The 24,607-nt window shown below is 49.3% G+C and overlaps 1 protein-coding gene across 1 annotated transcript in view; it reads right to left on the reverse strand.

The window, feature by feature from the left end:
- Window positions 1–24,607, reverse strand: part of LOC138520521 (E3 ubiquitin-protein ligase TRIM39-like) — a 284,585-nt gene that overhangs the window by 181,356 nt on the left and 78,622 nt on the right. Inside the window, exon 4 of the mRNA XM_069632869.1 lies at window positions 4,652–4,674. Coding sequence (XP_069488970.1) covers window positions 4,652–4,674 — 23 coding nt within the window. The remainder of the gene's footprint in view (window positions 1–4,651; window positions 4,675–24,607) is intronic.

The following is a 24,607-nucleotide window of genomic DNA, read 5'->3' on the forward strand; positions in this document are numbered from 1 at the left end:
GTGGGCTTGGGAATCTACACTCTGAATGAGAGACCCCCGGGGAGGGGAGGGTGGGCTTGGGAATCTACACTCTGAATGAGAGATCCCCGGGGAGGAGAGGGTGGGCTCAGGAATCTCTACATTCTGAATGAGATACCCCAGGGGAGGAGACGGTGGGCTTGGGAATCTCTACATTCTGAATGCGAGACCCCCAGGGAGCAGAGTGTGGGCTGGGGAATCTCTACATTCTGAATGGGAGACACCCAGGGAGGAGAGGGTTGGCTCGGGAATCTCTACATTCTGATACATTGTGAAAGAGACCCCCGGGGAGGGAGAGGGTGGGCTCACAAATCTCTACATTCTGAATGGGAGACCCCCGGAGAGTGGAGGGTGGGCTTGGAAATCTCTACATTCTGAATGAGAGACCCCTGGGGAGGGGAGGGTGGGCTTGGGAATCTCTACATTCTGAATGAGAGACCCCTGGGGAGGAGAGGGTGGGCCCGGGAATCTCTACCTTTAGATGACAGATTCTGAATGACATACCGCCGGGGAGGAGAGGGTGAGCTCAGGGATATCTACATTCTGATATATTTTGAATGAGAGACCCCTGGGGAAGAGGGGGTGGGCTCAGGGATATCTACATTCTGATATATTTTGAATGAGAGACTGCCGGGGGGACAGGGTGTGCTCGGGAATCTGCATTCTGATATATTTTGAATGAGAGACCCCGGGGAGGAGAATTGAACAGGCTATTAATCAACCCAGGGCTTCTTCTCAAGGTTGCCCTGCTCAAGGAGCATAAGCTGAAAGTGCAGTTATATTGAACAAAGTGCAGCGGCCCGGAGGCAAGTGCAAAAGACTGGCGGGGGAGCCAGTCAGCAAAAACTGAACAGAGTTAGGGAGGAGAAGGAGGGTGGAGAGAAAAGAAAGGAGGTTAGCAAGGGAGAGAGAAGGAGGAAGGGAAAAAAGGAAGGTCTTGAGGAGTTTCTGGAACTTAAGGTGCTCGAGCTCAAGACAGAGAGAGGTAGGGAGGCTGTTCCAGAGGGAAGCACCTGCAGAGGATAAATATCTACCCCCAAATCTCTGTTTGTGAAAGCGTCTCACCTGCAGAGAGTTGGAGGAGAACGAGTGGAGAACTCTACAGGGAGAGTATTTAGGAAGAGATCGTTGTAGATAGTGCGGGCCACGGCCCCAGAAAGCCTTGTGGATTATGCAGAGGATCTTGAACTTGATCCTTGCAGCCATGGGGAGCCAGTGGAGGGATTTCAGTGCCAGAGAGTTGCAGTCCCAGGGCTTGAGGCCAAGGATAAGTCTAGCAGTTCTGTTCTGGATGAGTTGAAGAGGACAGAGAGTAGAAGTAGGAAGATTGATAAAGAGACTGTTGCAGTAGTCCAGTCTGGAGAGAACCAGGGCTCTGGAGATGATGAGCCTCTGGGGGAAAGTGAGAAAATGTAGAATACCTCTGAGGAGGTGCAGTTGGTAGTTGGACTTTTTGGAGATGTCTGAGATGTCAGAAGAGAAGGAGAGAGTGGAGTCGAAGATGACCCCAAGATTTGTTGCCTCATTGGTAGATGAGGGTGTAGGGCCAGGGTAGGCAGGCTAGTGAGAAAGCGGGATCTCTGTTTTACTGGCATTCAGGCAGAGATCGTTAGCAGCACACCAAGCCTGAATTGCGGATAGACAGACAGGGATGAGCGAGGAGGTGGAGGAGGCCAAGGGTAGCCTGAAAGAGAGCTGTGTGTCATCCGCATAACAATGAAAGTTAGAGGTAAAGGTAGAGATCCTGTGGGCCAAGGGGCCATGTAGATATTGAAGAACCAGGGGGAAAGGTTAGATCCCTGGGGGACACCACAAGTAGAGAGAGTTGTAGAGGAGAGAAAGGGCCAGAGTTCCACCTGGGAGGGCCGGTCAGAGAGAAAGGAGGCGAGCCACGCCAGGGTCTGATCTGTGATGCCCAGGGTATCACGAGATGGGTGATCAGGATGTTGTGGTTTACTGTATCGAAAGCAGAAGAGAGGTTGAGAAGAATGAGGACAGAGGGAGACCTGGAGTCAAGATTTGGGAGCAGGTCTTCACGGGTGTTCAGAAGAGCAGTTTCCGTCCCTCTGGATGCTCTAAAGCCAGACTGATGGTCATGGAGACAACCAACAGATTCAGTATGGAGGGTAAGGTGTGTGATAGACAGCTTCTCCAGGAGTTTTCTCAGGAAAGGGGTGATGGAGATCGGGCGATAGTTTGCCGGAATGGACGGGTCAGCGGAGGGTTTTTTGAGCAGAGGGTGCACAAGAGAGTGCTTGAGAGGAGAGGGGAAAACTCCAGTGGTGAAAGAGGTTGCAGAGGTCGGCCAAGGCTGGAGCGAGAGGGTCAATATTGTCCTTGATGGTTTTAGAGGGGCAGGGGTCCACCTGTTTGGAAGAGGCTTTCATAGACCGGACTTGTCCAGAAACCTCATCAGGTGTGACGGGGAGAGGGTGGAGACAAGAGGGGGAGGGGTGGGGCGGCCAAGGGGGGCCCAAGAGATGTTGGTGCAGAGGGGGTGGGGACAAAAGAGAGAGAGGACATGATGTCCTGTGTTTTGGTGGTGATATTTGCGGCTAGGGCCAAGCAAAGGGCCTCGGTAGGTGTAGTAGAGGATGTGGCTGCGGTAGGGTTGGCCAGTTCCTTGCAGACTTTGAAGAGTTCGGCCGTGTTGTTAGATGCCGCAGAGATGTGGGCTTGAATGTAGACTCTTTTTTTGGAGGGGATGCAGAGTCTATATTGCCTTTGAAGAAGGCAGCAGGCCAGTTTGTCAGAGGATGCACCTGAAGGTCCCCATTTCCGTTCCTCTGCTCTGCACTTATGTTTAAGGGCAGCCGTTTAAGGGCAGCCAGATCGGAGTCGTAACATTCTGAATGAGAGAACCCTGGGTAGGAGGGAGTGGGCTAGGGAATCTCTACATTCTGATACAATTTGAATGAGAGACCCCCAGGAGGAGAGGGTGGGCTCGAGAATCTCTACATTCTGAATGAGAGACCCCCGAGGAGGAGAGGGTGGACTCGGGCCTCTCTACATTTTGAATGAGTGAAGCCCGGGGAGGAGAGGGTGGGCTCGAAAATCTCTACATTTTGATACATTCTGAATGAGAGACCCCAGCAGAGGAGAGGGTGGGCTCAGGAATCTCTACATGATACATTTTGAATCTGAGACGCCCGGGGAGGAGAGGGAGGGAGGGCTCGGGGATATCTACATTATGATAGAATTGGCGGTAAAAGGAGGATTTCCCCGTTTGTATTCTTTCATATCTTTATGTTTAAATACTAATGGCGAGATTTGGGGGGGGGGTTCAACCTTTTGGTAAATTAAGTGCAAGTATATGAGGTCGAGATTTAGGTACGTGATCATTTCAATACGACTTTTAAGACAGGTGAGATTTTAGTAGGTGATTAAAAGACAGATCACTTTTTGCCATATATTTTTCATTGTATTGGTTTACTGCCAATTTTTCACTGAGGTGGGGGTTCGTAGGGGAGGGGTTGGCAGGCTGGGGGAACAGGGATGTTAATGGACCTCCACCCATCCTTTACAGAAAGAAACAGTGAAAATCAAAGCAGTGATGAAAAATGCCGGGTAAAAACACAGAACCCACAGGGGCGGAATTTAACTTCACAATTCCTGGGATGAAAACGGAGCCTTTAAAGACGCCTGTCTCTTCCAAGTCATTCCCAGGAAAACACTGCCAGGGACATTTTCATGGATACTAACAGGGAGAGCTAACTTCCAACTAACTATCTGAGGGGAAATGTTAGTGACAGGGAAAGTCTTAAGGGGGCACTAGATAACTTAGTGGCCTGCTGAGGACTATTTGTTAGAACATCTGGCCCAAAGAAAGTGCTGTTAATAACAGTGGTACTGGAAGTAGTGTCTCTGATTCCAGTGGTAGTTGGCTGTGCACTATAATGGAATGGGCATACTGATAAGTATTGGAGGGAAATACCCCTCTCCCTGTCCCCTTTCTGGGACTTGACCCTCCCACATTAAGCAATGCTGAAGACATCTCTGGGATGTTTGCACAAGGACAAGTCTCCCAGTGACCAGAGGCCATGCTTTAGGCACTCTGCTCAGTCTTTTTAGGACAGCTAGGCTGAACTCTGGGATGGTCAGTTTTTCCACAGTCCTAGCAGGTGCTGGGGAGTCTGGGAATTACTGAGGAACCACCACTCACCTTTGTGTTACTGGTGCCATCCTTCTTTTTGGAACCACCGACAAGGGTATTTCCACCCACTTCTACTGTAAGAAGGAAGAATTTTGACCTGCCTTCCTGTCCCTTGATCACTGTGGTTAACTCTGTGAGAGACCCACTAGTCAGCCATCTTTGCTAATTCCCTTGGATCCCTGATGATGGAATTAGCTAAGTGCTAATGCAAGTCAGGGATGCATGCATACAGGAGGTATATAGAGTTATACAGAAGGAGGGGCCATGCACTGTGAGCTTAGAGAGAGAGTGAGAGGCTTGCAAGGGGTAATGTAAAACCCAGAGTCTCCATTTTGAAATCACACATATAAATGCTAAATCTCCCAGAGGTTAAGATGGAGCCGGGGTCTGTAGTGTGTTATAAATGTGAGGAACAGAGGACATCCACTGGGATAAAAGTGAGTCCACATTGAGGGCACATCAAGGCAAGAGGAGACATACCTGTCCAAGACACTCTTCACATCCTAGAGAGAGAAAGAAAAAAAGGACAAGGTAAATAGTCATCCCACAATGTTCTAAACGTTGATTTCCATTTTACAGAGACCCTGAGCTGTGATTCAAGGAAAGAGTTAGGATGCTGCATTATCTAGTCTAGGAATCAGTTGAGCCTCCTGGAAAGTTTCTGGTCAGACAATGCCAAGCTGCGTGTCACAAAATCAGACACTGACCCACCCCCTATCCGGTGTTTTTGAGTAATGGAAGCAAAACGTCACCCAAAACCTTGAAGGTGACCTACAGTCCTCTTGCTTTAAAGCCATATCCTGGGGTTACTAAACAGTTTCTTCTGAGCTGCTGGTTTTGTTGGCACACTCTGCCAGCTTGAACATGGTTCACTGTACTCAGTGCAGTGTGCATTGCAGGTTCACAAGTGTGCATGTGTAGGAAGGTAGATGCTCAATGCATGTGTGTGCATGTTTGTGTGTGTGTTTGCGTGTGTGTGTGTGTGTAGTGTGAGAAACCCGAAGGTGTCTCCTTGACTAAACCCAGGGGGTCTGTCATCCAGGTGGCCAGGACACGGCCATCGCTATTGGATACAGTTCCTAGGGGTGGACCAGTGAGGGAGGATCACCTGAATGGGAGTTCCTCAGGGAGTGGGACACCAACAGGTGGTACGCGGTATCCCCTTACTTCAACACCTTTTACCCATCCTCTCATGTAGGACATTCAAAAACACTACACCCTCCCTTTTCCGACACAAACACTTTCACGCCACACACTAGACAACAAACTAACACCAGAGCCATTAAACGGACAAGTCCCAATACCAAGGTCAGGCAAAGTCAGGCAATGAACCTGAATCACACACACCTGATGGCCCTTTTCTTTCCCCACAAGGATAAAAGGTGGATCAAGAGAACACAGTACGAGCACGGCACACAGCATGACGAGACGGCTAATCAGGCGTGTCAGTGCAAGAGAAGGAGAAAGGCGGCAGGAGTCGAGAGGGTGGAGAGGAGAGAAGTAATCTTGCCCTTTCTGAAGAGAAATACATCAGACCACGAACAATAGCACAAGTGTCTTGCAGCAGATGTCAACGGTACACGGGACAAGCCCATACCGATAAGCCGCAGCGAGGGACGCTCCCGCGACCGTGGTTCCAGCCTTGACTCCAATGCAGAGAGAAGCCAAGCGGTTCATCACAGCCAGTGAGTCGTGGGGAGAATCGATAAGAACCGGGTTGTGTTGAAAGAGAATCGCAAATTGCCCAGTTTGAACTGTGAAAAGTACTGAGGGGAGACCAGCTGCAAAAGGAACCAGCACCACGTGGGTGCTAACTCGAGAGACTCTGGTCGATCCCCAGTTGAGTGAAACAACAGATACCAGAAGGCCATAGGAGGGTCACCAAAATAGGTCAAAGTGGTCATACAGAGGGTCAAGCAAAATCCCTGTACAATCGAAAGTCTTTGATTTACAAACTGTGTGAGAGAAAGGGATGTGAATCCCGCAAACATTGAACTGTGGAGAAGTAGAATTGTGACAGTAAAGAGGTGTCAGCAGCCCAGAAGAGGGGGACCCAGGGGGGAAAAGAGACTGTTTCATTGTTTTGTTATTTGAATACGTCAGGTCCTCGAAGGCAAGACACTTTCAAGTGAAACGAGACTTGGCCATCGACAGCCCTGATTGCTGGAACGGAACTGTCATCTTGTGCTGGGAAAGCTCGAGAGAATACTGTTCTCCAAGATTCAACCTTACCTGTGGTCAAAACGTGGGGAAGGAAGACCCAGGCTACCGCATCCTGACATATTATTTGAGAACACTTCGATCTTTTCTTGAAATCTATCCCACACCCTTTTTGTATTAGTTGTTAGGCTTGGCAATAGGTTTCTTAGGATAGGCCCTTTTTATTTGACACAACGCCACTAGGACTGCCTTAATTTTCATTTGATGGTTGACGCTTGCTCCCATCTTAGATTTAGGTTTAGATTAGCCGTTTTTCCAACCTGCATACAGCATTCATCATTCAATAAACACAGTTGAACTGTGATCACTTGTGTCTGTCTTACTTGTTGCCACCATGAGTTCCTTACAGTAAGTCATAGAGATGCACAAGACGTCATGCTGTTTGTCCCGATTTCTAATGGTTGCTGAAGTTCTAGAGAAGGCTCAAGGCTCCATTTTGCCACATATCACCTTGATGTCACCAACATGGTGTCCAGGAAGTAGAGTAGTAGCCTGCAGCGAAAGTGCGGCTCATCCATAACTGGCGATCAAATGGTTGGTGCCAGAGCCATAACTGCATTGTTTGGGCTGGGAACTAGAGCCACTGTGAACTAAAGGTGGGAGGGGGGGGCGGGTAACAATTGGCTCGAACAAGCAGCCCAGAGCCTGACAATACTTGGGTATTTGAGGTTGCATTTAGATGTAGTGACTTTGTCATACATACAATGCATTAACTGCGATTAGATGGCATTACTGTGGCAATAAGACCCGAGGCGGCGGGCCAATACCGTCCCAGGTAATGCCCGCGGGGCGAGTTATAGGCCCGAGCGAAGCGAGGGCCTTAACGGTGCCCCGCGGGCATTACCTGGGGCGGTATTGGCCCGCCGCCGAGGGTCTTATTGCCATTAGTACCTCAGCCCGTTAGACCGGGGTACTAATTGCTTTTTTTTTCTGTTCCGAAACGTTTCGGAACAGAAAAAAAAAAAAAAAACGGCAAAAAAAATGGCCGCCGCCATGGAAAGGGAAAACGTAGTCTGTTTTCCCTTTCCATGGCGGCCATCGGGAGCGGACGCGCTGGGAACAGAAATGTTCCCAGCGCGTTCGCTTCCAAGAGCAGAAGAAAAAAGAAAGTAAGTGGGGTCGGGAGGGCGGAAGGGAGGGGATGGGGAGGAAGGGATCAATCCCCGCTCCGAGCCTCCACACGGCTGGAGGTTTCCATCGTCCCTCGCCGGAGACCGCGGGATATAAGGTAAGTGGGGTGGGGAGGGAGTAAAGGCTGGGGAAGAAAAAAAAATCTTACCTGAGTCCCCGGCGGGGGACGAAGGAAGCCTCCAGCCATGGGGAGGCTCGGAGCAGGGATTGCCCCGTTTTGAGCCTCCTCATTGGCTGAGGGGCTGCCACGCCCCCGCCGAGGACAAGGACAGGCTCGCGCTGCGACGCTGTGCGTGGACGGGAATACCGTGTGGTATGGCTCGCAAATGAGACACTCACCACACGGTATTCTCGTCCATGCGCCGCTCCCGGGTACCAATGAGAGGTGCTAAGGTCGCACTTTGCATCTGCAGCACCTACACAAAAAATGGGAATGAACATGACATACAGTGACTTTACAGGCATGCCAGGCACTAACTGGCATTAGATGAGTTTGAAGCTGCACTTTGCATATGATGGCAACAACTGCACAATTGTGAGTCTGCACATACTGCACTCAGCATTAGAGGGCATTACTGGGGCCTCTCTGTGCCTTGTCTCGCTGACAATTTCTCTCTAGATCTATGGTATGGTACAGGCTTTCTCTCTCTCTCTATCTCGCTCTCTCTCTCCATCAGTGCCTTCTGTTTTTCTCTCACCAATCTCCCTCGCACTGTGTGTGTCTCTCTCTCTCTGCCTTCCCCTATCATTCCCTCTCCTGGCTCTATTTCAATATCTTGATCTCTGTCCTTTGCTCTGTGGGTGTGCTGCTCTCCCTCTTTCTCTCTGCCTCTCTTTTCCTGTTCAGCTCTGTGGGTGTGCCGCTCTCACTCTTCCTTTCTCTCTCTCTGTCTCTCTCTCCCTGTCCAGCTCTGTGGGTGTGCCACTCTCTCTCTTTCTCTCTCTCTTTCTCTCTCTCTTTCTCTCTCTCTACCTGTCCAGCTCTGTGTTTGTGCCACTCTCTGGTGTGTCAGTGGGCAACAGCGGTCTTTCATGCTGTGCCTCTCTCTCTGAGGTGTATTGTTAAGTGCACTCTCTTGGTTCTCTCTGTCTGGACAGTGTGGTGTGCTCACTCAGGTTCTCTCTGTCAGTATGGTTTTTCCCTCAGTTATAGGACAGAACCTGCAAGATCGCACTAGTGTAGTCTGGTGTGCACTCTCTCCCAGTGTCATTGCGGTCTAGTTTTCTCTCTCCTTCTGTCTCTGTGTCCCTTTATCCCTCTGCTTCTCTGTGCCTTCCTCCCCCGCATCCTCCACTTCCAGTCCATTTCTGTCCCTCCCTAACTCTCCCTACATCCCCCTTAACCTCTGTCTTTCCCCATCTGACCTCGTCCCCCTCTGTCCCTCTACCTCTATTCCCCCTTTCTCTCTGGCCCTTCTCTCTTTCCTTTGTCCATCTTTCTGTCCCCCTCTCTTTTTCTTGATAGATTATGTTATGTGTGTGATTTGTACGGTGCTGACGGCCACACTCGGGCATCAAAACTTTGGTTAACCTGACCCCCGGTTTGAGGAGCAGATAATGTTTTCAGTTTATCGTGGAAGGCCAACAACAAGCTTGCTGTCCTTATTCTAGAAGCAGAGAGTTCACAGCCTGGCCACCTGTACTTGGTAGGAGCTGCCCATAGCATTTTTTCCATTTAAAAGACAGAGTTGTAGCCAGATATTTCTCAATTGAGCGAAGGTGCCATGGTATTTCACTCCATTCTGCCCTGCAGTGTAGAAGCAACAGGTGAGACACCATCTCATTTCAGAATAGCCCTTCATAATAGTAGGACAAGGATTAGCTTTCAAAATACTAGTCAAATATAGTGCCTTGAAGGGGACAAGCAAGTGATGTTCCTATATTGTATCCTGTGAGGCTATCGCATACATTACTTACCGTAATCGTATTTCTGATGCTTGTACCTGCTTAGATTCACATGCTATGCGCAGTCCGACATCTAGTGGTAGTCGCAGAGTATTGCATGACTTGTTTTCGAAATTCGAAAAAGGGACGTCGACTTGGCGTTTTTGTAATAATATCCCTTGTGTGACGTGTACTGTATCCATGGTCCATCACGCGACGAGGTCCCTCTGATTGTTTTGTTTCTGACATGAGGGAGCATGAAGTGTTTGCGTGAGTACAAGAAAGTCAAAGTATAAAAGATAAAGGTGAAAGACATCTATGCACCTTGAACTCCAGGAGGGGAGGAAGGCTGGGCGCATGTGAATCTAAGCCGATACATGCATCAGAAATATGATTACGGTAAGTAATGTATGCCTTCTGAGGCTTGTGGATCTGCTTAGAATCACATGCAATGCATAGATTAGCAAGCAGCACCTGGAGGAGGTGGGTTGTGTGAAGGTAAATTGGCAAATAGATGTCTTAATACTGCTTGACCCACCTACGAATCTGTTTTAAAGTGTGTGTCTAAGCAGTAGTGTTGTGTGAATGTGTGAATGGAACTCCAAGTAGCAGCTTTGCAAATTGCATCTAATGGAACATTTGCAATGAAAGCTAGAGTAGCCCCTGTGCCTCGAGTAGAGTGGGCTCTCGGTGTGAAAGGTAAGGACTTTTTTTTAGCAAACCTGGATGTATTTCACTATCCATTTTGAGATAGCGGATTTAGAGACATGATCTCCTCTACCAGCTGCTATGGAAACAAAGAGCTGATCTGTGTTTTGTAGAGGTTCCGTTTTGTTTAGGTAGTGTGAGGGGTCAGAAATGTGAAGCGGACAAATTTTAGATAATTTTTCAAACAATGCCATTTTATTAAATCAAAAGTGCAAACCAACACCTCACTTGCCCTACTCTAACGGGGATTTCTCTGCCTAAATAAACTAAGGAAACGACTCTAGAATAACATTTCTGGCCCTTACACTTATACATAAACATAAACAAGAAAACATATGGCAATACTTGTATTAGCAACACATTCAAGTCTTTGATTGTGAGGGTGCTAGAGAGCCCAGCCAAGATGGCTGCCGGCCTTTAAGCTCTCTGCCAGCCCCAAATACCCGGACAAAATTCAGCCATAACCAGCCTGCCCTCATAAATCTAACAGTCAAAAAAGGCAGTAGGAACCGACCTGGAGCAGTATTGTGCAACCCCTGGTCAATCTGGTGCCTGGGTGATGATAAACGAGCCGCGCTCGTAAGATGGCAGAAAGAGCATACAACGCGAGCAGCCTGGTGGAAGAAGCTGTGCCACTGCGACAAAGCAACTGGTGAAGAGGAGCGGGAGCACCCGGAGGCCTGAGAGGCGACCCAACCTGGGGGACACCACCAGAGAAGTCCAGACCAGCGGGGCCCCTCACAGACACGTGACACAAGTGCGCACAAGGACCCAGAAGAGAGACCGGGCCACCTGGGGGATAGCCTGCATCAACACTGACCCACCCCACGGTAAGGAGAGGGAACCGAACCCCGGGTGGAGGAAAAAACCAACCTTCGCAGACCACGTCGGCACCCCTGTTGCCTCCCACCATGCTCTCAGTTGCTGTCAGCATGGCGCGGGGCCGCCTGGGCCGTGAGCCTAACTGCCCGAGTCACGTGGGGGCGGTCTCTTGGCCCCCCTCCCTGACCCACTGAAATTTAACAAAACAAATATGCAACGCCTCATAAGGCGGATCCCGCCCCCGCTGAATAGAAATGCGCCGAGTGGGGTGAACAGGGCATATCAAGGGGGCTGGTCCCACCAGACGTGGCGGTCCACACCTCAACACAACCTGCTCCTAACAAGTAGCATCCCAGCACTGACTCGGACCAAGCAGGACTTGGCAGAATCACAGGAGGCCTCATGGTGGATGCTCAAATACTCCCTGCACCCCCACGCCGGCACCAAAACCGGAGCCACCACTGAAGAGAGCCAATAACGTGTCTTAAACTGAAGGTACATTTCAACTAGACTGGGAGCCAGCTCTGAGCCAGGACCAACGCACCAAAACACCCAGGCTCACCATGTCGAAACCCCACAAGTCAAGCAAAAACCAATCAAAGCTGCACTTCGAACAGCAAACCATGTCCAAGCAACCAACCTCCCAGGAGGACCCCTAGGCAGGCACTACTTCACCCCCAGCAATGGACCCAAGCGGGCACTCATGGATATCAAGAATATGCTTGGGCAGGTGAAGGCGAGCATACAGTCCCTGGATGGGAAATTTGACACTTGGATTGCAAGGTCGATCATATGCAAGTTTGCCAGGACAAACATGGGGACCGCATGGATGAGGTAGAGGGCAGGGTGTCTACGGTCGAGGACGAGTCTCGCACCACCACAAGAGACATGGCTCTTGTCCAGAGGACCATCAAGGAACTATCGGACAAACAATTGAAAAAAGATGCTCCACACTGATGAACTGCGCCACACAGATATTGTTGATTAGGAATTTTTATATATATATATATATATATATAATTTTGTCTTTTTTAGTAATAGTAGTTATGGTGCCCTTTAAGATAACACGTGTTTCGACACACTGGTGTCTTTTTCAAATCAGGGCTAGTCACAAAACTGAAAATCATACGTGTAATACAATTCACAATCAACAGAAAGAATAAGTGAACATATTATCAAAACAGTCCATAGAATCAAATGGACAAGTTAGGGTGTAATCACAGAAAAATAGGGAGGGGTGAAGGGTAGGAGGTTGAAGGTAGGTACAACAAAAAATAGTAACATACAATGAAAATAATGGGGGAAAAAAAGGAGAAAAACAACCATTATTAAAACCTCTGGATTGGGTATTAATTACGTCATAGGTCCTTTGTTGAATATTGTGAAATACGCCCGAGGAGGCCTTACCTCCACTCCAGGTTATAATCTGCCAGTAGGTAGAACAGTAAAGTCATGGGATAAATCCCCCTATCAAAAAACACACCAAGATGGTTGCATAATGTTAGGACGGTCTTGTCGCGTAGTTTATGAATAACTAATATTTATAAACGATTGTGATGTATAACTTAAAGAGGGTGGCTGCAAGTGGGCAGCCCTATTTGACACCTCTTTTGGTGGTTATTGCTGAAGATAAAACTCCTTCATTGTTAATCCTTACTCGCGTGGTTGTGCTCTTGTGGAGAGCTTTGATGGGCTGCAGGATTTCCTCAGGACACTTCCACTTCTGCAGTTTCCACCATAGTTTTTGCCGGTTCACCACACCAAAGGCTTGCCTTAGATTTATAAAGGCTAGATATAATTTATGTTTGCCTCCGATAGAATTCAGTTTCAGTAATGATAGGATGAACAAGTTTAGCTCCGTCCCAGTACCCTTCGTAAAACCGGTCTGTTGGGGGTCAATAATATGTTCTTTTTCTGCCCATTCGGTCAAGCGTCTCTGCAGATGTGAGGCAAACATTTTTCCAATTACGTCGAGCAGCGCTATTGGCCGCTAATTTGATGGATCGTCTCGTTGGCCCTTTTTGAAGACTGGTACCATCATGCTTGCTGTCCCGGATGTTATTATTAGTGTGCATTTCCCAATATTATTGAAAACTAAGGTAATCAGAGATGGCCACTTTTTTGGGATCTTTTTTTACGTCTATATCTGTTAGCCCATCCAGCATAGCCGCCGTGGAGTTTTTCTGCTTTTTTATAATTCTTTCGATTTTCCCCTCATCTGCCTCCAAGGTCCATTGATGATTGGTATTTGCCAAAGGGTCTGTTACTACATTATCTCCACTGCAAAACACTTTGGGATAATGGTTAATCCATTTTATTTCCTGACACTCCGCTTGACGATGTTGTCTAAACCCAGTCAACCAGTTCTTATAGTATTGCTTGTTTGATTTAATTTGGTGTGTTTGTTCTTTGGAGCTGTCGTTTATTTTCCTTATATGCTTTATTTCCTGTCTTAGTTGTTTTCTTTTTTTTACCACCATCTCGCTATATTGATGTTTTGGCTCTAATAAGTCATAAGATGTATCACTTATTCCTTTCCTTATTTGATCACAGTATTTGTCTGTTATTACTGTAATATCTGTTTTCCTTAACCTCAACCGGTTACCTCCCTGGTTTAATTCCAGGGGAACTGATTTGTCTTCTGCCTTTTTCCCCATTTTCTCTGGTCCATGCTAGCCTCAGGATATTATGATCGCATACATGTTGTGGCAATACATCAAGACATTTAACCTTATGCAGATGGTTCTTGGAGATCCAAATATAGTCAATCATTGACTCGTGACTCCCATTCATCCAGGCTGTCTTACTAGGAATGTCTCCCTTAACATGTCAGTTTAGCATATATAGATTGTTCGATTCGGCCATCTGTGCCCACTTTGCTGCATCTTTTTCGCACGATTTTAGTTGGTCAAGTCTTGGGGAACCCTGCTTGTTTAGGCATTTTATGTTTAGATCTACACATAGGACAATAGTTAGGAGTCTCTGATGTCAGTGCTTCTGTTATTATTTTGGTGATTCCACTAACCAGCTTTGTTGTGCTAATTCTAGCAGGGTTCCAGTATATGATTATTAACATCATTTGCAATTCTGTTGAGGCTTCATGGTTTTTCATTTGGATTTTTGTCCACTGGACATATGAGTTTGGGTTTCCATGTTTGATTATCGTACCTTTGGGAGTTTGTTTTATCAACAGTCCAGCGAAGGGTCTTCCATTGACTCCTTTTTTTGCAGGGTTCATGAGTACTTCGTAACTTTCACAAATTGGCATTTCCTGTAACCAGGTTTCTTGTAAACAGAAGATTTTTGCTCCCTTGAGATGTTGGTCTGGTCGATTAAACAAGTGCCTGAAGCCTCTCTTATTCCATGAAATTAGAAAGTCATTTCGGACCTCCCCTTCCTCTTTATGCTAATCCTTTTTGGGTTACTTAATGCTGTCGCCAGTCAAGACCAGTCCTTTGTGTTTCATAGTTGTTCTTTTTTATCGCCCTTTGGATTAGTATTCTGTTCCTCCATTCTTGTGTTGTCACTGTTAATGATAACTATTCTTAACTTTGCAACAAAGACAAGGCACACATCAGGGCCCTTTTGGTCTTCTAGGCAATGTGAGAAACCAGAGGGTGTCTCACCCGCTAGTTCCCGGGGATCTCTCAGGTGGCCAGGGCACGGCCATCGCCTTTGGATCCAGACCCTGGGGGTGGACCAGTGCTGGAGGATCACCTGGGGGAGGGGTCTTCAGGTAGTGGTGGTGAGGCTGCTGATGGGGAGATGCAGTATTCTCCCCTATTTTGTTTATCCAACCCATCCTATGTTTTAGGATGCTCTGAGGTCCCATCTCCCCTCCCCCCTTTTTTTACAAAATCACTTGGAGGAGGAAGAGGGTGACTAAGAGTAACAACATCCACATACAAACATCAGACTGGACATGTCCCGCTAATGGGTTTCAGGCAAAGTCAGGCACTCAATGCTAAGTGCATACACCTGATACCTATTCGCTCTCCTCACGCGATTAAAAGGCAGCACCCAAAGACACACTGTGAGCAAAGTGGAACACTAGTATGAGCAGGGATTCTGGGAACAAGGCAAGCCTACTGGAGCAGAACGATGGATCAAGGGAAGGAAGCAGCGGGTCGAAACCCCAATAGCTCCTTACCAGAGGTCGTTGCCACCAACAAGCCGCGGACGACACGTGGAGAAGGCCAGATCCCACAAGTGAAGATTGCATTGTGTTCCCGAGGCCACCAGAGACCCTCCCGGGTGAACGGCAGAGTTGGGGAGGCGAGATTAAGCCTGTGGTACTAACCTGGATTTGTGAACTGAAAATTTTAAATCCCAGAAGAGACGCACACAGCCGGTGAGTTGGCAAAAAGAGATCTGAAAGACTGATGTGTGTTAGAAGTTTTTGAAGTGGCAACATTTATCGCAAGTGGAGGCCTTGCGCTTGAGAATGAAATGCGGGGAAAGGCAGACTTCTGAATGTACTTTAAAGTGAACCAGTGCGAAGACAGCAATACTAAATAACTGAGTGGTCCGGTGAAAGGAAGTAGCCCACTTGAAAGTCTCTGTTACAAGTGAACTGTTTGAAACATAAACGTATGATCGGCAAAAGTGAAATAAGGAAGAGAATTCCCAGAGAAAGGGGGGAAAGTGAAAGTTGAAATGTGAACATTTAGTCAAAGTGGTCCTGCAAAGGTCATAGTTAAATCCATCGCACAATCGAAAGTCTTCGACTTGCTTGAATTGAAGAGACATTCTGAAAAGGGACCTGAGTCCGCAAAAACAAAGAGGTGATGGCTGGAAGGTTTAGAATGAATCTTAACCACTGGCATTGCTCTGGGCAACCCTCCAGACCACCGTTCTTTGCCTGCCAAGCCATTACAGAAGGGGAAAGACCATATGCAAATCAGGCTTGGCCCCACCCCAAAAGGGGCGGTCTAGCCCGAACTGCTAGGCCACATCCCTTCTGCACGAGACCACAAGCATCCCCAAACATGTTTCGCCCTTGTGGGGGTCATCAGTGAGGAGTAGCTTGGGTCTCCAGGCCCAGCAGGCACGGGACCCACGTCTGGGAATACCCGTCCCACTCGGGGTGACACAACAAAAACAAAGAGGTGATGGCTGGAAGGTTTAGAATGAATCTTAACCACTGGCATTGCTCTGGGCAACCCTCCAGACCACCGTTCTTCGCCTGCCAAGCCATTGCAGAAGGGGAAAGACCATATGCAAATCAGGCTTGGCCCCACCCCAAAAGGGGCGGTCTAGCCCGAACTGCTAGGCCACATCCCTTCTGCACGAGACCACAAGCATCCCCAAACATGTTTCGCCCTTGTTGGGGCTCATCAGTGAGGAGTAGCTTGGGTCTCTAGGACCAGCAGGCACAGGACCCACGTCTGGGCATACCCGTCCCACTCGGGGTGACACAGCAAAAACAAAGAGGTGATGGCTGGAAGGTTTAGAATGAATCGTAACCACTGGCATTGCTCTGGGCAACACTCCAGACCACTGTTCTTCACCTGCCAAGACATTACAGAAGGGGAAAGACCATATGCAAATCAGGCTTGGCCCCACCCCAAAAGGGGCGGTCTAGCTCGAACTGCTAGGCCACATCCCTTCTGCACGAGACCACAAGCATCCCCAAACATGTTTCGCCCTTGTTGGTGCTTATCAGTGAGGAGTAGCTTGGGTCTCTAGGCCCAGCAGGCACGGGACCCACGTCTGGGCATACCCGTCCCACTCGGGGTGACACAGCAAAAACAAAGAGGTGATGGCAGGAAGGTTTAGAATGAATCTTAACCACTGGCATTGCTCTGGGCCCTCCAGACCACCGTTCTTCGCCTGCCAAGCCATTACAGAAGGGGAAAGACCATATGCAAATCAGGCTTGGCCCCACCCCAAAAGGGACGGTCTAGCCTGAACTGCTAGGCCACATCCCTTCTGCACGAGACCATAAGCATCCCCAAACATGTTTCGCCCTTGGTGGGGCTCATCAGTGAGGAGTAGCTTCGGTCTCTAGACCCAGCAGGCACGGGACCCACGTCTGGGCATACCCGTCCCACTCGGGGTGACACAGCAAAAACAAAGAGGTGATGGCTGGAAGGTTTAGAATGAATCTTAACCACTGGCATTGCTCTGGGCAACCCTCCAGACCACCGTTCTTCGCCTGCCAAGCCATTACAGAAGGGGAAATACCATATGCAAATCAGGCTTGGCCCCACCCCAAAAGGGGCGGTCTAGCCTGAACTGCTAGGCCACATCCCTTCTGCACGAGACCACAAGCATCCCCAAACATGTTTCGCCCTTGTTGGGGCTCATCAGTGAGGAGTAGCTTGGGTCTCTAGGCCCAGCAGGCACGGGGCCCACGTCTGGGCATACCCGTCCCACTCGGGGTGACACAGTAAAAACAAAGAGGTGATGGCTGGAAGGTTTAGAATGAATCTTAACCACTGGCATTGCTCTGGGCAACCCTCCAGACCACTGTTCTTCGCCTGCCAAGCCATTACAGAAGGGGAAAGACCATATGCAAATCAGGCTTGGCCCCACCCCAAAAGGGGCAGTCTAGGCCGAACTGCTAGGTCACATCCCTTCTGCACGAGACCACAAGCATCCCCAAACATGTTTCGCCCTTGTTGGGGCTCATCAGTGAGAAGTAGCTTGGGTCTCTAGGCCCAGCAGGCACAGGACCCACGTCTGGGCATACCTGTCCCACTCGGGGTGACACAGCAAAAACAAAGAGGTGATGGCTGGAAGGTTTAGAATGAATCTTAACCACTGGCATTGCTCTGGGCAACCCTCCAGACCACCGTTCTTCGCCTGCCAAGCCATTACAGAAGGGGAAAGACCATATGCAAATCAGGCTTGGCCCCACCCCAAAAGGGGCGGTCTAGCCCGAACTGCTAGGCCACATCCCTTCTGCACGAGACCACAAGCATCCCCAAACATGTTTCGCCCTTGTTGGGGCTCATCAGTGAGGAGTAGCTTGGGTCTCTAGGCCCAGCAGGCACGGGACCCACGTCTGGGCATACCCGTCCCACTCGGGGTTACACAGCAAAAACAAAGAGGTGATGGCTGGAAGGTTTAGAATGAATCTTAACCACTGGCATTGCTCTGGGCAACCCTTCAGACCACTGTTCCTCGCCTGCCAAGCCATTACAGAAGGGGAAAGACCATATGCAAATCAGGCTTGGCCCCACCCCAAAAGGGGCGGTCTAGCCCAAACTTCTAGGCCACATCCCTTCTGCACGAGACCACAAGCATCCCCAAACATGTTTTGCCCTTGTTGGGGCTCATCAGTGAGGAGTAGCTTGGGTCTCTAGGCCCAGCAGGCACGGGACCCACGTCTGGGCATACCCGTCCCACTCGGGGTGACACAGCAAAAACAAAGAGGTGATGGCTGGAAGGTTTAGAATGAATCTTAACCACTGGCATTGCTCTGGGCAACCCTCCAGACCACCGTTCTTCGCCTGCCAAGCCATTACAGAAGGGGAAAGACCATATGCAAATCAAGCTTGGCCCCACCCCAAAAGGGGCGGTTTAGCCCGAACTGCTAGGCCACATCCCTTCTGCACGAGACCACAAGCATCCCCAAACATGTTTAGCCCTTGTTGGGGCTCATCAGTGAGGAGTAGCTTGGGTCTCTAGGCCCAGCAGGCACGGGATCCACGTCTGGGCATACCAGTCCCACTCGGGGTGACACAGCAAAAACAAAGAGGTGATGGCTGGAAGGTTTAGAATGAATCTTAACCACTGGCATTGCTCTGGGCAACCCTCCAGACCACCGTTCTTCGCCTGCCAAGCCATTGCAGAAGGGGAAAGACCATATGCAAATCAGGCTTGGCCCCACCCCAAAAGGGGCGGTCTAGCCCGAACTGCTAGGCCACATCCCTTCTGCACGAGACCACAAGCATCCCCAAACATGTTTCGCCCTTGTTGGGGCTCATCAGTGAGGAGTAGCTTGGGTCTCTAGGCCCAGCAGGCACGGGACCCACGTCTGGGCATACCCGTCCCACTCGGGGTGACACAGCAAAAACAAAGAGGTGATGGCTGGAAGGTTTAGAATGAATCGTAACCACTGGCATTGCTCTGGGCAACACTCCAGACCACTGTTCTTCACCTGCCAAGACATTACAGAAGAGGAAAGACCATATGCAAATCAGGCTTGGCCCCACCCCAAAAGGGGCGGTCTAGCTCGAACTGCTAGGCCACATCCCTTCTGCACGAGACCACAAGCATCCCCAAACATGTTTCGCCCTTGTTGGGGCTTATCAGTGAGGAGTAGCTTGGGTCTCTAGGCCCAGCAGGCACGGGACCCACGTCTGGGCATACCCGTCCCACTCGGGGTGACACAGCAAAAACAAAGAGGTGATGGCAGGAAGGTTTAGAATGAATCTTAACCACTGGCATTGCTCTGGGCCCTCCAGACCACCGTTCTTCGCCTGCCAAGCCATTACAGAAGGGGAAAGATCATATGCAAATCAGGCTTGGCCCCACCCCAAAAGGGATGGTCTAGCCTGAACTGCTAGGCCACATCCCTTCTGCACGAGACCACAAGCATCCCCAAACATGTTTCGCCCTTGTTGGGGCTCATCAGTGAGGAGTAGCTTAGGTCTCTAGACCCAGCAGGCACGGGACCCACGTCTGGGCATACCCGTCCCACTCGGGGTGACACAGCAAAACAAAGAGGTGATGGCTGGAAGGTTTAGAATGAATCTTAACCACTGGCATTGCTCTGGGCAACCCTCCAGACCACCGTTCTTCGCCTGCCAAGCCATTACAGAAGGGGAAAGACCATATGCAAATCAGGCTTGGCCCCACCCCAAAAGGGGCGGTCTAGCCCGAACTGCTAGGCCACATCCCTTCTGCACGAGACCACAAGCATCCCCAAACATGTTTCGCCCTCGTTGGGGCTCATCAGTGAGGAGTAGCTTGGGTCTCTAGGCCCAGCAGGCACGGGGCCCACGTCTGGGCATACCCGTCCCACTCGGGGTGACACAGCAAAAACAAAGAGGTGATGGCTGGAAGGTTTAGAATGAATCTTAACCACTGGCATTGCTCTGGGCAACCCTCCAGGCCACCGTTCTTCGCCTGCCAAGCCATTACAGAAGGGGAAAGACCATATGAAAATCAGGCTTGGCCCCACCCCAAAAGGGGCGGTCTAGCCCGAACTGCTAGGCCACATCCCTTCTGCACAAGACCACAAGCATCCCCAAACATGTTTCGCCCTTGTTGGGGCTCATCAGTGAGGAGTAGCTTGGGTCTCTAGGCCCAGCAGGCACGGGACCCACGTCTGGGCATACCCGTCCCACTCGGGGTGACACAGCAAAAACAAAGAGGTGATGGCTGGAAGGTTTAGAATGAATCTTAACCACTGGCATTACTCTGGGCAACCCTCTAGACCACCGTTCTTCGCCTGCCAAGCCATTACAGAAGGGGAAAGACCATATGCAAATCAGGCTTGGCCCCACCCCAAAAGGGGTGGTCTAGCCCGAACTGCTAGGCCACATCCCTTCTGCACGAGACCACAAGCATCCCCAAACATGTTTCGCCCTTGTTGGGGCTCATCAGTGAGGAGTAGCTTGGGTCTCTAGGCCCAGCAGGCACAGGACCCACGTCTGGGCATACCCGTCCCACTCGGGGTGACACAGCAAAAACAAAGAGGTGATGGCTGGAAGGTTTAGAATGAATCTTAACCACTGGCATTACTCTGGGCAACCCTCCAGAGCACCGTTCTTCGCCTGCCAAGCCATTACAGAAGGGGAAAGACCATATGCAAATCAGGCTTGGCCCCACCCCAAAAGGGGCAGTCTAGCCCGAACTGCTAGGCCGCATCCCTTCTGCACGAGACCACAAGCATCCCCAAACATGTTTCGCCCTTGTTGGGGCTCATCAGTGAGGAGTAGCTTGGGTCTCTAGGCCCAGCAGGCACGGGACCCACGTCTGGGCATACCCGCCTGTTAAGATTTAGATTACAGAATTATTGTGGTTACTGAATATAATTAGAACGACACCAAAAAAGGATACTCTGATATAAAGGATACAAGTTGAGTTCCTGTAGAGCTTCTCCCGATTGACTATTCTGAGTGTCTTCTAAGGAGAAGAATTTGATGATTGAAACCTTCCAACCAATGCCACTCTCAGACTATAATTAACAAACACAGCCTGAAAGAGTAATTAGTGGAAAGGTCCAGATATTGGAGGGATTCACCAGTCTGTAGGATAAGAATGCTAAGTTTTAATCACTATTCAATTTAAACCTAATTAAATGTATGTGTCAGATTCAGGATATGCACTAACCTGTAGTTGTGTGGACTGGAGGATGAAATTGAGTTCCAGGAAGAATTCCAAAATAAAAACCAACGAAGGAAAAGGGAAGGTTAGTAAGGAGACTAACCCGAACGGAACGTAGGCCGCACTAGGGACGGGTCGGTGCACACCGGATAGCGTCCATAAAGTTCAGTGCACAGTTCTTGAAAGTAGAAATAATTGGAGGATTGGGATGAGGAGGTAATCCTAGAACATGAATGCCCACAATTGACTGAAACTGGCTGGACCTTTGGAATGAAACAGGAGACCAGAAGAACAACAGCGCGGATCCAGCTGGCAGAAAGGAAAGGCAGTTCAGGAACCACCAGAAATAGCAGCGCGGGTCCGGCTAGCAAAGGGTAAGCAGATTGGAAGCTGCTTAGAAGCAAAGTAGAACCAGGCTCCGGAACGAAGATCCAAGAAACAACGATCAGAAGCGCCGAATAGCGGGAGACTTCCGTTTAAATAAGAGTCAGCTGACGTAAAATGCGTGAGTAGCGCGTTGACGTCAGTCATGTGATACTCACGCATGCTTATCGAGTGGACTGATAATGTGTGCAGCGTGTTTGACAAAGAAGTTCGCCATGTTTAGCGGAAATGAAGGCGTTTGCCAGGAATCTTTCCCCAGAGTCGCCACCGAGTATAAAATGGTCTGGCTGATCTCTGGGCTGTAGATGTAGGGTGCTGAACTCGGACGTGAGAGGGCCTAGCAGGCATGACAGTGCCATCCCCCAAAGGGCGCGCCACACCCCGGGAATTGTGGAACCGGCGCAGAAGAGCGGGTGCATGGATATTAGCGAGAGGTTCCCAAGAGCGGTCCTCCGGGCCGTAGCCCTTCCAATCGATGAGGTAATGTGGAACCCCTGCACGCATTCTCATATCCAATATGGCCTGTACTTCATACTCCTCGGAACCCTTTACAGAGAGAGCCACAGGCCGAACAGGCAGCCGAGTTCCGGCCACGAACGGTTTCACTAAGGACACATGAAACACAGGATGTATTCTCCAATGCGAGGGTAGCTTCAAACGTATAGCCACCGGATTCAACACCTTGTTGATCTCATAAGGTCCAACAAAACGTGGCAGCAGCTTTCTTTTCCCCGGCATTCTCAGGTTCTTGGTGGATAACCACACCGACATACCCACTTTATAAAGTGGAGACGGACGTCTGTTTTGATCTGCGTATTGTTTGGAACGTGCCTGTGCTTTCTCCAGATTCTTTTTAATAGAAGAATGCAAGGATGACAATTCCTTCAATTTATCGTCAGCCCTAGGAACAAGGCCGGAAGACTCTAGGTCCGCTGGAATGGACCTTGGATGCTGTCCGTATAAGGCGTAGAATGGAGAAGTCCCCGTTGAAGAATGTACCGAATTATTGTATGCGAATTCGGCTGCGGGCAGTACTTCCAGCCAGGTAGATTGGTACTGTAAGGTCAAACACCGTAGGAATTGTTCCATTGTACCATTAACCCGTTCCGTCTGTCCGTCTGTCTGAGGGTGGTAGGAACTAGACATGCGTTCAACCATTAGGAGAGCTGTTGATAACGCTTTCCAGAAACGAGACGCAAACTGTGACCCTCTATCGGTGATGACCACTGAGGGTAAACCAAAAAACCGGAACACATGTTTCAAAAACAGATCAGCTAGAAAAGCCGCAGAAGGAATACCCTGACAAGGCAAAAACAAGGCCATTTTCGTAAAATAGTCCACCACGACCCATATCGTGTCGAACCCTTGGATAGGAGGCAATTCCACCACGAAATCCATGGATATCATAAACCAGGGTTTATGGGGTACTGGCAAAGGATGTAAGAGCCCCATTGGTTTCTGGAGCGATCCCTTACTTTGGATACAAATAGAGCAAGAATTGACGTAGTCTATCACATTTTTGGACATGTCCGGCCACCAGGCCCACCTCCGGATTAATTCCAGTGATTTCATCTGACCAGGATGGGCCGCGACTAATGAATCATGACCCCAGTTTAAGGCCTTGGCACGGGTGTTTTCTGTTGGTAGATACAAGAGACCATTATAGTATGGGAGTCCACCACGAATATCTAGATTCAGATGTTGTACATCTTGATGATGCTGAGATACCCAATCTATAATTTCTTGTTTCAAAGATGGTTGAACAAGGCAACTGCAAATCACTTTATCAGCCAATAAAGTCGGTTTGCTTGAATCCTCGGTAACAACCGTATGGAGCCGGGATAAAGCATCGGCTTTGGTGTGTTCTCTGGCAGGACGATATGAGATCCGAAAATCAAACTGGGCAAAGAATGAATGCCATCGGGCCTGCCGTGCAGTCAAACACTTCATCGTTTTAATGGCTTGAAGGTTCCTGTGGTCTGAATAAACACAAACCGGATATTTGGCCCCGAGTAGATGATGCCGCCATGTCAGAAAGGCATCTTTGATGGCCAAAAGTTCTTTCTCCGTGACTGTATAGTTTCTTTCATAAGGGGCCAATTTTCGGGAGAAGAAAGCCACAGGATGTTCTGCCCCAGTGGATTTGCAGACCTGGGAAAGAATAGCACCAATTGCCATGTTGGAGGCATCCGCCTCCACTATAAAAGGCAGACCAGGGTCTGGATGCTGTAGAACCGGTGCAGTGGTGAAGGATTCTTTTAGCAGATCGAAAGCCTTTTGAGCCTCTGTCGTCCAGAGAAACCCAACCTTGGAACTTGTTAAGGCAGTGAGAGGTGCTACAGTCTTAGAGAAGTCATGTATAAACCGCCTATAAAAATTCGCAAAACCAAGAAATGACTGTAAGGTTTTGACAGAGGCGGGTACAGGCCAGTCTAGAATGGCCTTGACTTTGGACTGGCTCATTCTAACTCCCTGACTGGTGATATTGTAACCCAGGAACTCGACCTCAGAAGTGTGGAAAATGCATTTTTCAGTTTTTACAAATAGATGGTTTTCTCTCAATCTTTGGAGAACCTTTATGACATGTGTAATGTGATCCTGGATGGAGGGTGAATATATCAGTATGTCGTCAAGATAAATAACTACAAACTGATCGATGTAATCACTGAAAATATCATTCATAAGGTATTGGAAGGTTGCGGGGGCGTTGCACAGGCCAAACGGCATAACGAGGTATTCGAAAAGACCGTACCGGGTCTTAAAGGCGGTCTTCCATTCGTCGCCTTGTCGAATACGCACAAGATTGTATGCTCCCCGCAAATCCAGCTTGGTAAAGATGACGGAAGCACCCAATTGGTCCAGAAGGACGTTGATTAGGGGCAATGGGTACTGGTTCTTAATAGTTATGGCATTGAGGGCCCTATAATCAATGCAAGGCCTGAGGTCCCCCTCCTTTTTTGGGACGAAGAACAAAGGAGATGCCGCCGGGGATTGAGAAGGGCGAAT

The sequence above is a fragment of the Ambystoma mexicanum genome, chromosome 13, assembly GCF_040938575.1.
Source record: "Ambystoma mexicanum isolate Mex_15411 chromosome 13, UKY_AmexF1_1, whole genome shotgun sequence".
In the NCBI taxonomy this organism is placed as follows: Eukaryota; Metazoa; Chordata; class Amphibia; order Caudata; family Ambystomatidae; genus Ambystoma; species Ambystoma mexicanum.